The sequence below is a fragment of the Dunckerocampus dactyliophorus genome, chromosome 15 (genome assembly GCF_027744805.1).
Source record: "Dunckerocampus dactyliophorus isolate RoL2022-P2 chromosome 15, RoL_Ddac_1.1, whole genome shotgun sequence".
Classification (NCBI taxonomy): domain Eukaryota; kingdom Metazoa; phylum Chordata; class Actinopteri; order Syngnathiformes; family Syngnathidae; genus Dunckerocampus; species Dunckerocampus dactyliophorus.
Window position 1 is genome coordinate 2,034,701 of NC_072833.1, and position 14,062 is coordinate 2,048,762.

The 14,062-nt window shown below is 41.8% G+C and overlaps 1 protein-coding gene across 1 annotated transcript in view; it reads left to right on the forward strand.

The window, feature by feature from the left end:
* plxna4 (plexin A4) overlaps nucleotides 1–12,805 on the forward strand; it is a 159,109-nt gene extending 146,304 nt beyond the window's left edge. Inside the window, exons 23-32 of the mRNA XM_054753811.1 lie at nucleotides 1,065–1,131; nucleotides 2,170–2,316; nucleotides 2,849–3,008; nucleotides 4,382–4,485; nucleotides 4,737–4,836; nucleotides 4,912–5,102; nucleotides 5,169–5,338; nucleotides 7,029–7,241; nucleotides 9,100–9,250; nucleotides 9,334–12,805. Of these exons, the coding sequence (XP_054609786.1) occupies nucleotides 1,065–1,131; nucleotides 2,170–2,316; nucleotides 2,849–3,008; nucleotides 4,382–4,485; nucleotides 4,737–4,836; nucleotides 4,912–5,102; nucleotides 5,169–5,338; nucleotides 7,029–7,241; nucleotides 9,100–9,250; nucleotides 9,334–9,429 (1,399 nt within the window). The 3' untranslated portion in view covers nucleotides 9,430–12,805. The remainder of the gene's footprint in view (nucleotides 1–1,064; nucleotides 1,132–2,169; nucleotides 2,317–2,848; nucleotides 3,009–4,381; nucleotides 4,486–4,736; nucleotides 4,837–4,911; nucleotides 5,103–5,168; nucleotides 5,339–7,028; nucleotides 7,242–9,099; nucleotides 9,251–9,333) is intronic.
* The last annotated feature ends 1,257 nt before the right edge of the window (nucleotides 12,806–14,062 follow it).

Sequence of the window (14,062 nt, forward strand, 5' to 3'; positions counted from 1 at the left end):
CCGAAGTAAAACTAACGAGAGCCTTTCACTGCCATCTGTCGCAGCGTCATCATCATCTATATGTGCCTCCACACTTATAGTTTTTTTGTGGATGCACACTTTGCGTAGCGTTCCCGCTGCGAATTTTTGTCGTGGGACCAAAAGCTGCCCAGTCAAGAACATACGCATCATGTAAGGACTTGATTGGGCAGCTTTCCTTGCATATTACATGACATAACTCAAACCATCCATTGTTATATTCTAGTGGCTTTTTTCATCGTCATCTTGAGCGCTCCAGATGTGTCCCGATACTTTTGTTGCTGTGGTCGGTTGCCAGTCAGTGTGAGGTGCCTTTTTTCTTCTTTTTTTTTTTTTTGTCTCTAACACGTTGGAGAATGCCACATTTTAGGACAAACACAGGAGCACCTCCTGGAAGGAAATGGAGCACCAAGAAGCCATATCATTATTTTCCTCCTCCTCCTCCTCCTCCTCCTTTCATCCTTTTTTGTGAGGAAATGGAGAGGATTTGCAGGCGTCTATGATTACAAGGACACATGAAAGAAAGGGGATCAAACGTGAACCCCTCGTGAACTTGTGGCGGGCACAGCGAGAGGCGGCAAGTTAATCCCCCCCAGGTGCGGTGCCAGGGCGGTCCACTGGCACCATGGAGTCCCTTCAAGTGGACGGCGCATGGGGGGGGTGCTGCAGGTGGCCAACAATGGCGACGCACAATGGACGCTAATCCTGAAATATTGATGCCTGAAAGCAAGAGTGTGTGTGTGTGTGTGTGTTTGGGGGGGGGGGGGGGGGGGGGGTGAGACCCCTTAAGGATATACGATACACTTTTTATGTGCGCATGTCATTCATTCACACACACACACACACACACACACACACACACGCACTGATGCATTCATTCACTTTCTATTGCACGTGGATAGAATGTCGGTGCAATGACAACGAAAGCAGTCTTACTGCACATCAAACAAAGCCGTTTTATTGCCTTGCATCCTGCATCCACTCTGATGTTGAATATTAATAGGGGACAGAGTGACGTCTGTAATGATCGTGGGATTTCTGCACAGGACCGAGTCTGTGGCGGAGAAAATGCTGACCAACTGGTTCACCTTTCTGCTCTACAAGTTTCTCAAGGTAATATTTTCTGAGCCACAGGATGCGGTGCTTAGATTCGTCTCAAAATCTAAAAATGCCACATTTAACTCGACATAAACCGGGGGTGTCCAAACTTTTTCCATCAAGGGTCGCATAGTGGGAAATGAAAGGATGCGGGGGCCACTTTGACATTTTTTAAAATGACCATGTAGATATGCTGGCACGTTTTTTACATATAAAGGAAGATAATTGTTACGTATGTGCATCATGTTGTTATGTTAACATTTTGGAAATAACAACTTAACAGCTTTTTCTCCTTACACTGAACTTTTTTTTTTTTTTTACAAATATTTAAACTTTCTTCTCGTACATTTTTATCTGGTAATATTTTAACTTATATAGAATATTTTGATTTTATTGTCTTAAAATTATAACTTTCTACTTTTCAAAAAATCGCAAGTTTGCTCTTTTTGTTTGTTTCTCATGTTATTTTTTGCCTTTAATTGTTCAGCTATTTGCAATTTATATATTTTGTTTTTAATCTTAGAAAATGACTGCTCTTTTTTCCATTTTTCCATTTTTTTTTTTTTTTTTTTTTTTTACTACTTTTAGAATGTGCCAAAGGCCAATTTGAAAAAACAGCCACGGGCTGTAAACTGGAAAAAAAACGCCTAAATTGTTACTGTTGTTGTTGTTATTGTTACTGTTACACCCACGGTGTAAGAAGGAGAGGTTCCGCAGGTCCTTCATACCGACCGCTGTCAGGCTCTACAACACCTGCACCACCTGAACCATGTTGTAGTCACTATGTATTCTTTACTTGCGTATCTTGCTTGCTGCTGTAACAAGTGCATTTCCCCGCTGTGGGATAAATAAAGTACAAATACAAATACAAATACTAAATATTTTTAGTATTTTAAGTGTATTTCAGGCTGACCGAGTTTTAAAAAGACTGACTGCTTTTAAAGTGGAAAAAAAATGAATCTATACTATCTTCACAGCAGTTTTTGGTCAGCTGGCATTTTTGCGGATATTTAAAGGACCTCTCATACGCCTGAACTTGTTGTGTTTGTTCAGGAGTGCGCCGGAGAGCCGCTCTTCTCGCTCTTCTGCGCCATCAAGCAGCAGATGGAGAAAGGCCCCATTGACTCCATCACGGGGGAGGCGCGCTACTCGCTCAGCGAGGACAAGCTCATCAGACAGCAGATCGACTACAAGACGCTGGTAAGAGGGAGGGCTTGGTGTAGTGACACTCGCCGGCCACTGGAGCGGCGGTGTCGCTGTTGGCTAGCTGTCTTTAGTCTCGCCCAGTCAGGCTTTCTGCTCAATCAAGGAGGTTGCCGTCAAGGCCGTTTGTTTGTTACTGAGCAGGATTGTGCAATCGCCACTCAACATATTTAGGCGCACTTTGTAAGAGTGGTTGGTGCACGGGCAAAAGCAGAAACCACTGCATTTCCAAGCAGAATGAGTTTTTTTGTCAGCCAATGCAAATTATACAAAGCGATAGTTGTGTAATTAGCAACTTTTGGTGCAAATATTTTGCCTTTTTTGCTGCTTGCATTGCGGAGCAGCTGGTACAGTGACCCACCAGAACCAGCAGATGGAGCTGCCTGGCATCTTATGATTTTTTGATCATTCGAGGTCTGATTCAAGTTTTCATTGTGAGATTTTCAGACATTTGGGGACTTTTCTTGCATACACAGTCAAGGAGGTTTATTTTTATGTAGTATCAAGCGCGGTGTCCTTTCGCCCTCAGGTGGTGAACTGCATCCACCCCGAGAACGAGAAGAGTCCAGAGATCCAGGTGAAGGTGCTCAACTGCGACACCATCAGCCAGGTGAAGGAGAAGATCCTGGACGCCATCTACAAGAACGTGCCGCACTCGCACCGCCTCAAAGCCTCCGACATGGACCTGGGTATGTCGCTACGACTACTACTACCTACATACTATGTAGGATTTTACATAGGCTGCTATTTATTGTAATTTGATTTATTATTTCATATCATGTACAGTGCTTAATCAGTGTAGTATTTAATTGTTTTCATTCATTTTAATAGTTTTATTTCATTGATTATTTTATTTTGTATTTATTTTTTAATTGACACATTGTGACATGGTCATAAAAAAGTAAAAAGATGCTGGAAATATTTTTTGTAATATTATTATTTTTTTTGTCCAAATTTACCACCTGAAACGACTAAATACGTCAAACAGCTCAACTGTCCTTCAACAGAAAAACATTGTAAATTTACCAGAATAAAGTCCTAAATGTACGAGAAAAACATTGTAAATTTACGAGAATATAGTTGTAAATGTACGAGAAAGTCGTGAGAGAAAGTCTTGAATTTATGAGAATAAAGACGTAAATGCACAAGAAAAAACGTGTGATATTACGAGAATAAAGTCGTATGAGAAAAAAGTCGGAAATGTACGAGAAAAAACTTGTAATACACGAGAATAAAGTCGGAAATTTAAGAGAAGAAAAAGTCCTAAAATAAGTCATAACATAAGCTGTCTTAATAGCTGTCTCAGGCAATGCCTGTTACGGCGGAGTATTAAAATAATCGGAGATTTTGAGAATAAAGTCGTAAATGTAGGAGAAAAATTTCGTAAATTTACGAGAATAAATTTGTAAATGTGCAAGAAAAAACTTGTAATGTTACGAGAATAAAGTCGTAAAATTTACGGGAAAAAAAGATCGTAAGATTACCTTTGCCCAAGGCCAAAGGTCATAGCTGTCTCAGGCAATGCCTGTTACGACCGAGTATTAAAATAATCTGAGATTTCGAGAATAAAGTCGTACATGTACAAGAAATGAAGAGGGGGGACTTATGTGACCGTTGGCCTTGGGTATGTGGAGGGGGCGGGCTAAGGAAGGCGGAAGAGCGGAAGGGCTAGCTAGCCAGGCTAATCTGTTTGTGCTCAACTGCTCTGTTTTGCTGCCACGTTCTAAATAAAAGCTTGCTTGAAGCAAGAAGAAAGTTTCCTTCCTTCCTGAAGAGCTATGCTCTATTTTCCCTCCGACACGTAAGACACGTAATATTACCAGTTTTTTTCTCGTAAAACGTATGACTTTAGTCGACTCTAATATGCTGACGTACTTTATAAATAAAGTTGGATTGAATTTGATATATTTATTGTATATATTTGGCGCTTGCAGCTCCTGTTGCTTAAGTGCTCGCGTTTGCTCGCTTTTTAAAGAATCAAAACAGCACGATTTGGTCGTTTTTGTTTTGGGTTTTCCTCCATTTGACTCATCAGGTCGCCGCAATGCGTGTTTGTGTGCAGAGTGGCGTCAAGGGCGAGCTCAGCGCGTGATCTTGCAAGATGAGGACGTCACCACCAAGATCGAAGGCGACTGGAAGAGGTTAAACATGCTGGCCCACTATCAGGTAATGAACGTGTTTTCCAAATAATAAAAGCGTGTTTGGAGACACAAAGGAACACAAAGATCCTCCCCCTGAGCCTCCCTGATTGATACGCAAGCATGAAGATAGGATGTTAATAATCTTCTGTGCACAAAAGCCCTCAGGTGCTTTCTAACAATGATAGCGATCACGGCAATTAACCCCGCCCCCTTCTTGCAGCACGGATGCTTACATGAGTCACATCCGTGTGTTTGATTTGATAATGCTGCGTTTAGGTGCCCGACAACGCAGTGATGGCCCTGGTCCCCAAGCAAGTCACGGCCTACAACTCCGTCAACAACTCCACCGTGTCCCGAACCTCCGCCAGCAAATACGGTAAGTCCGAGGCAACGCCCGGCGGGGCGGGGGCCGCTCCATTTCGCACTTCAACGATTTGTCATTGATCCACAGAGAACATGATCAAGTACACGGGAAGCCCAGACAGCCTGCGCTCGCGGACGCCCATGATCACGCCCGACTTGGAGAGCGGCGTCAAGTTGTGGCACCTGGTCAAGAACCACGAGCACGGCGACCAGAAGGAGGGCGACCGCGGCAGCAAGATGGTGTCCGAGATCTACCTGACCAGACTTCTGGCTACCAAGGTGACGTTTGAGGAGCGGCTGCGAGTCAAAGATCCTTGACGTGTGACGGGCCTGTCGCTGTTACAGGGCACGCTGCAGAAGTTTGTGGACGACCTGTTCGAGACCATCTTCAGCACGGCGCACAGGGGCAGCGCCCTGCCGCTCGCCATCAAGTACATGTTCGACTTCCTGGACGAGCAGGCCGACAAACACAGCATCCACGACCCGCACGTGCGGCACACGTGGAAGAGCAACTGGTGAGTTCACCTCCAGTCAGAGAGAAGTAAATGTGCACGGGACGTGTGCACACTCCGTAGCGTGTATGCCCACGCTCCTTACCCTCGGGACCGGTTATGACTCACATTATAACCGAATATTTTTGATTCATGAAAAAATGTATATATTAATTTCTCATATCATATAAAGTTGTATAAATATTCTATAAGACAATGAAATTATTATACTGCAATATTTATTTATAATTGACAAAAACATATATATGTGACATATTACAGTTATATAAAATTATATCAATATTGTGGAAAATAATTTTATATATAGTATATTGTTGTTTTATAAATTATGCACATATTACAAAAACAATTTTCCACAATATTTAAACATTTGATATCAATGTAATTTTTTTAGTTACCTATAAATAAAGATTACAGTATAATAATTTAATTAAACAATATTTATATAATTTTATATTAAACATTATATTAATTATTTAATTATTACGTATTTATTTAAAATAAAAACAAATTATTGTTATGACAAAATTATTTTAAAATATTTTAAAAATGTATTTAGAAGTGTGTGAAAATGTTGTTTTTTTATTACACTTGTAATAAAATAGTTTTTTTGGGATAAACTCTCATTAACTCCAAAAATAATAATCCATCAAAATTACTGATGTTATTGATTATGAACCGAAGCCTCATGTTTGGAAAAGCAATGCATAACATTTGTGGTTTGGAAGCTCTTGACAAGATCTGACATGGCGAAAGTGGAAAAAAAGTTCATTTATGTTCGGCACCGCTTTCAGACCGGTGGTCAAAAAGTGTGACTTGCAAAATGTGTGTTGTTTTTCCACTGAAAAAAAATAGTGGCTTAACATAAAAAATGTGATGAAACATAAAAAAAGAAGCTCTTGACAAGATTTGACGTGGTGAAAGTGAAAAATGAAAATAGCATTTTTGTTAGAGACCATTTTTTAGCCTGAGGTTAAAAAGTGTAACTTACAAAATTAGCTTTTGCCACTGAAAAAAATCAGGTGTTCGGCATGAAACCGTGATAAGATTTAGGAAAGAAGCTCTTGACAAGGTTCGACATGATGCCTTAAAAAAGATTTACATTTTTATTAGGCACCGTTTTCGGACCTAAGGTTAAAAAAAGTGCAACTTTTCAGAACTTGTGTTTTTGCCGTTGGAAACAATCGGGTTCGGCATGAAAACCAGGCACCAAAGATTTGACATGGTGAAAAAATGGACGTTTGTATTATTAGGCAGAGCTTTGCGACCTAAGTTGCAGAAGTGAAAGTTAATTTTCAAGCCAGCGTGAAAGAGGAGCAAATCACAGCCATTTCCTGCACAACTGATGATACGTGGGCGTGTTATTATGTGGCTTCTTTATGAAAGAACTCAAAGAACAGGGCAGCTGGGGCGGCTTAGCGGCAGCCTAAATATCCCTTGATCCCCCCCCTGCCCCCTGCACCTAATCCCTGTACATTCTTCCATTCATTTCCAAACCATAATGAAGACTCTTTTTTTTATGCCAAATCCTCTTGTGCGAGATCTTAATCGTTCAGTGGGCGTGGATATTTCAATGACTGCCTGTCTTGCCATTTTTGCCGCGTCAGCTACAATTGTGACGATGTAGTGGTCCGTGTCGCTCCCTCCCCGGGCTCCCCGTGCATTATTCATGATACAAATGTGGTCTGTGCAGCCTACCTCTGCGTTTCTGGGTGAACGTGATCAAGAACCCTCAGTTCGTCTTCGACATCCACAAGAGCAGCATCACCGACGCCTGCCTGTCCGTGGTGGCCCAGACCTTCATGGACTCCTGCTCCACCTCGGAGCACCGCCTTGGGAAGGACTCGCCCTCCAACAAGCTGCTGTACGCCAAGGACATCCCCAGCTACAAGAGCTGGGTGGAGAGGTGAGCCAAATCTTGGGAAATGGAGGCGTGATTCATCAGCCACTACACCAGGGGGCAGCACCGCTCGTTGTGCCAGTAGAGCCTTAAACTAGCTGCGGGATGTTTGTGTCATTAATTTAGGGACGTGAAGCGAGACGAGTTGCAGAGCCGATGACTCTTTCCATGAATTTGATGGCCGCTCCACGGCGCCCATAAAAGGATTTGTTTAAAAGTGCGCCGGCATATGGGTCGGCACATTTGCAAAGCCATCACTTTACGGCCCTTTGTTTGAATTCTGGGTGGATTGTTGTCATAAAATATTTTCATAAAAACCGGGACAAGCAGCTTGGGTTATCCAACGGAACGTTCACGGCGACAAAAGATAAGCTGTTCGCTGTTTAAAGGAAAACTGCACTTTAAAAAAAATCATAATAAATGCCCGTCATCCACAATCCTTATGTGAGACATGAACACACGTCTTTCTCTTTTCTGTGCCTTCTAAAGATATAAAAACAGCTAAAAAGAGGCAGCTAAGAATGCACCTAATGGGACACACCTATTCTGCCGAGAAATCCCGCTTCCAAAAACCTCCAACAAGGTTTTATGGTTTTCTATCCATGCTCACCATGTAGTAACAGGTACATTACTTACAACATACAGTACATACATGCAACATAGAAACGTGAACGTTTCCCAACTGAAAAACAAAAACACGGCAGCAGTGGGGGCAGCTCCACTATGTGGCGTTACCTTTCGCTAGTGGCCTGAGGCGTTGTGAGCGAGTAGTAGCCAGCTAGTGTGGTGTGGTGAGGTGTCACTACACCAGTAAAGTAGTTCTTGGGCGTAACAATGTTAATAACAATAATAATAATATGTTTTAGATGATTTTGACTGATCTTTCAAGGCACACAGAATATTGTGTTCTATGGCTATAGAAACATGGAACCTCCCAAAAGAAAGATTAGACTCTTGTCTTTTAGCAGAAAAGAAAAGTTGTTTCTACCTTATTCCGTTCTTTAGTAATCAGCAGTAAGTTTCAAGAAAATATCAGTTCCTGACTAAAACAGGGAGAAAACCAGCTTTTTGTGAAAAGATACATTTACAGATGAATGTTAAAAGATACAGCTCAAATATCCAAGCAACTATACCAAAATAAACAACACAAAAAAGGGTTGTTTTACATCTAAATAACAATGTATTTACAAATATAACACCATGAACTTTTTACAATTTTCACTTTTGTGCGTGCATTAAAATTTCCCTACAATGCGTCACCTCCTCCATGCTCTCTCACTTCCTCCATCCTGTCATGTGTGATTTCTTTCCATTCATGATCCATGCCGAGCTCTTATCAAATGCACTCCTGCCACCTTGTGGCCATTTTTATGGCTTAAAATTGCTCTGAAAGTGACATGCTTCAGTGCAGAGTTGCATCATCACCTCTTTCTGCCTCTCGCACAAAAAACACGTAAAACATGTATAAGTACGTTGTTGGGGATCGGGCGTTGGGGATTATAAAAACAAAGTAGGTCTTTGGTTTTGAATGAGTTCATATGCAGGTCACATGATGGAAATGAGGCGTTGTTGCTGCTTTTTGGAGTTTTTTTCAGAAGGCTTTATTGGTGGAGTAGGTGCGTGCATTCTTAGCTGCCTCTTTTTATCTGTTTTTACACCTTTAGAACGTACGGTAAAGAGAAAGACATGAGTTCGTGTCTCACATAGGGATTGTGGAAGGTGTGCAAAATTCCAAAAGTGCAGTTTTCCTTTAAAAGAGGGTGGAAGTTGCACCGCGGCAGTCATGCTTTGATGCAAATATGTACACGAAAGAACGTCCTTCAGTTTCACAGAGCTGCGTCATTTAACGAGCGCTTGTGCTCAGGTACTACTCTGACATCAGCAAGATGCCGGCCATCAGCGACCAGGACATGAACGCCTACTTGGCCGAGCAGTCGCGTATGCACATGAACGAGTTCAACAGCATGAGCTCCCTGAGCGAGATCTACTCCTACGTGGGCAAATACACAGAGGAGGTACGCCTGCCAATGACGTCCGCTTTTTTGTTTGTTTGTTTAGCCGACGCTGTTCCCGCTGACTTTCTACTCCCCCTTTGCAGATTGTTTGTGCACTGGAGCAGGACGACGCCGCCAGGAAACAACGGCTGGCCTTCAAGCTGGAGCAGGTGGTGGCCTTCATGACGCTGGAGAGCTGAGGACCGCACTTCCCAGGGTGCACTGGGAAGACGACCAGGAAGACGAAGACCCCGCCTCCCCATCCCTGCTCCGTACACTTGTCCGAAAAACCGAGCCGTGCCTGAGCGAAAACCTGTTCCTGGTTTTTTTTCTGCTTCCTTAATTGTTTTCCCCGCTGCTGCCCCCTACTGGAGACATTTTTACGTTGCCTTGGAGGATTTACACTGGCGGCATGCAAGCCAAACGAGGAGGTTACACTGAGCAGACATCCGGGCCTAACAATGTTCCTGCCACCTTCCGCTCGTAGCCGGACTTGCATTGAAGACCAAGGGTGCGTTCACGCTCGTCGGTTAAAAGGAACCCCGGTGCGTTTGCTCTGCTTGTACTAGCACGATAGTACTTCCTGGTAACCCAGGTGTGTCCAGGCGTTATGTGCAGCCTGCAGCTCATTTTTTTATTGGAACCCAAAATGAGAATAATTCCAAACGGCTTGCTTTGTTTTTAACTGCATTTCCTTACATTGCACTGGTTAGGTGTTCGGGCAGGGGTGTCCAAAGTGCGGCCCAGGGGCATTTTTGCCCTGCGGCTGTTTTTTTATTGGCCCGCGGCATATTCTAAAAATATAATTTAACAAGAAAATCAGCTGTAATTTTCTAAAATAAGATATTGAGAGAAAAAAGTTGTAATCTAACGGCAAAGAGAGGTAATTTTACAAAAATGAGGAAGGAAAATAACATCATTTTAGTAGCATAGCAAGGTGGAAGTGCTAAAGAAAAAAGTCGTAATATGAAAAACAAAACCAGATAAAGAAAATTCAGTTGGGGAAAAAATTATAATGATACAAGTAAAAAGTCAAAATATTATGGAAATAAAGTTCTAATATTATTAGAAGAAAATTTACAAGAAGAGAGTTGACCTAGCTGGGGAAGAAAATGTCATTTTAAAAATATTAAGAGAAAAAAGTCATATTCTAATGAGTATAAACTTTTAATATAATAACATATGTATTATGTGTTATGTATATGTATTCTATATTACAATATAATAACAACAGCAATACATAGTAATAATAATATAATAAACTTAACAATATTATGAGGAAAAATGCCATTTTTAGTAGCATAGAGTTGAAATTAGGGATTCTCCGATTTATGCTGCAGATTCCGATATCGATCATCCAGGAGTGAAATCGGCCGTTACCGATCACATGGATTAATTATCAATTTTTCAATGTATTTATAATGAGTGCTTATTGGCCAGGGCTGCCGTCTGACTTACTGGACAACTCCTGAAACTTCTGGAGGATGAGACGCCTTCTTTAAGGAGACTTTGGCAAACTTCCACCGCTGAGAAAGGCTGCTCTCGTCCGATGAATTCAATTGTTTTTCGGGTTACTAGCTTAGCCATCTGACTGTCACACACATACGGGTGAGTGGCTGCGTTAGCGGCAGACGTGATTGCTTTTATTTTGAGGCAAAGTGGGAGGACGACGCTGCCAAATATGTTAGTTCGGGCAAGACGCTACACTGCACGAAAGGATGGCTGCGGCTGCATTAGTGCTAGCCACAGGTGATCGACTTTTGGGCTCAGCGTTGAAAGGCATGTATTGGCATATGCCGATCTCGTGATTTTTTACGGAAATCGGCCGATACGGATCGGTGGTCGATCTATCGGAGCATCCCTAGTTGAAATATTAAAATAATATTATGGGAATAAAGTCATAATATTACGAGAAGAAAACCTATGAAGACTATTTAAGAAGAACGTTACAATGTTTGGAAAATTGAAAAAAATGTGGGAAAAAGAGCAAAGTTGATACTAATAACATGCTTTTTCAGCTCTATCCCAAACCTGAGAGGCACTATTTTCTTGAAGTATATAATATGCTATAATATAATATAATATAATATGCTATAATATAAAATAATATAATATAATATAATATACCTGTGTACAAAATATCAAAGTGGCAAAGTTGCATCCTTTCATTTTTCACCATGTGGCCCTCGCTGGAAAAACGTTGGGACACCTCTGGGTTAGCATGCCATGAAATCAATGAGTCATTTTTCCAGTGGAAAAGGTTTGGACGGCCCTGCTTTAACCCAACCGAGCGTGAACGCACCCTTAAAGAGGTAAGGGCTCAGGAGGGACAAACTGCCCAGCGCACCTTTATGAATAGCATTAGCATCCCTGCTTCCGTTTGGCTTACATGGCTCACGTAAAGACAAAAACAAAACAACAAAAAAAAAGGTGGACCGCCCCTTTGTAGAAGCACACTGTGGCACAACCTGCACAGACGCGCACAACAACAAGGGAAAAAGAAAAAAAAGCACCGACGTCCCGGGATGTTCTTACATGTGTGGACTTTTCAAAGTTGCTCAGCCTAAAAACCAAAGGAGCTTGACATTTTCACAGAAAAACAACAACAACAAAAAGAAGTGCCACCGAGGAAAAATCTAAAAACTATGTCTTCATTGTGACTGGAAGCTGTGTGATACTTTCTGACCTCAGTTTGTGGAGATGCTCCTCCTGGTTCCTGTTTTGCACAAGCAGATGGAGTGTAGCTGCAGACAAAGACGAGGAGGAGGGACAAGAACACTAAGACTTTTTGGATGTGAAAGACGACTTTCTACCCCTCTGCCCTTTCTTTTGCCTTGACAACGTGCCCCGTGTGGTGATATGTGAATGTGCGGCGAGCGGCCGACCCTCTCGGCCCACCTTGGCTCCTTTATTGGCTTTTTTAAGCGCATGTAAAACCATTTAACTTATTTAAGGGAAAAAAATGAAGAAAAACAAGCCTTGCAATGATGATGATGATGTGTTCTTTTTACTTTATTTTGCTTGAACGACTGGAGAGAGGGGTGGGGTAAGCTTCTAGTGGTTGCTTTAAGGTGGAACCTTTATTCATGCTGCAGAAGCCGAATGACGACAAATGCTACACAACCCCGTGCACGTTGGATAAAAAGGCTTTAACTTTCCTTTGCAAGCATCTGTTGTGGTGTTCTCCACGGAAACGCGCAACATATCAGAGACGCGCACATGACTCCATCCATTAGCAGCGTTGTGTCCGAGTCGTGTGACAGCGTCACTTCCTTTGCTTGCACAGATAAAGTTTCCACCTTAAAAGAAACATTTTGTAGGAACTTAAACGTCCTCGTAGCACAGTATTATTAGCAAACATGCTAGAGTTAAAAAAAAAAAACCTTTAGTAGACCATATTTGAAAGATATCTTATCAAGAGGTTAAAAAAACAGCCCAGGGGGATAAAAGGTGAGCTTCTCTAACTTTGTTATAATTCATTGTATACCTGTGTATGTAAATATAATGCATTCCTATTTTGCAGTCCAGAACAAAATACTATTTGTAATATAGAATAAACTTTATTAAGAAACCAAAGTGTGTGTTTTGTTTTGTGCGGACATGGGTTCACATCGCACGCTAGACCAGGGGTGGGCAAACTGCGGCCCGGGGGCCACATTAGACCCGCCAAGCGTCTTCCAAATTCCTTTTTTAAACCTTTAACACGGAAGGTGTAGCCGGCAACATGACTTGCAGTGCTATTGTGGTACGCTTCAGTGGCCGAAATTGTCAGACGCAATCTGGAGCTGGTACAAAAAAGCCATCGAAAAACACAACACGTCAATCCACAAGAAGCACAAAGTCAGCTACCGACTGCACCGTGTGGGCATGCAAACAAATATCTACACGCAATACCCATGCCAAAAAAACACACCCATATATTCCTGGCGCAAGCAAGGCATGCTGGGTAGCTTGTGCTACTTTTTCTCTCAACATTTTGCCGTGTTTGTTGCATTTTTGCTAGACTGCAAAATATGCTGGATAGGTCGTCAGAGACGTTAATGAAGAGTTAACATCCTTTTGATAGCCAATGTTTTATTGTTCATGCTTCATATTGTTGTTGCAGCTGGACTACCCAGCATGCCTTGCGGGCATTTGGTAATGCCAATTTTTAAATTATGTGCTATGTTTAGTGCTTAGTTGTCAATTGTGTTTCCGCTTCGCTGCCACCTATAAATAGATGGCCCCACCCAGTTTTCCCACCCATGCTCGAGACCCTGATTAGTGACAGCATAGATTAGCTATTTGGAGCAACTCATACATTTTAGGATATTTTAGACAACTCACAGACAAGATAGATTAGTTCGCTGTGGCAACTTTGACATTTTCGGTCATTTCATACAGCTCACAAACAAGATCGATTAGTTACTGTATTTTCCAGACTATAAGTCACTCCGCATATAAGTCGCACCAGCCAAAAACGCACAGTGAAGAAGAAAAAAACATATATAAGTCGCATTTTTGCAGGATTTTTTTTTTTTTAAATCAGAGAGCAAGAACAGACATGTCACCTTGAAAGGCAACTTATAGTAAAAACAATAAAATGGAGAACAACAGGCTAAATAGTTAACGTAACATATTAACAGTTATTCAGATAACGATAGCCTGAACAACATAACTACAGTCAAACCTGTCTTAGCGGCCACCTTTATAGTACGGCCACCTGCCTTCTTTACAAAGTTCTTTACAACTTTTATCCGCAGTCCCACAGTGCCCTCTACTGGTCAACATGTAACAGTATAATTATATGTATCTGCAAACACAACAAGCTTCTAATCACAGACATGTTAATAT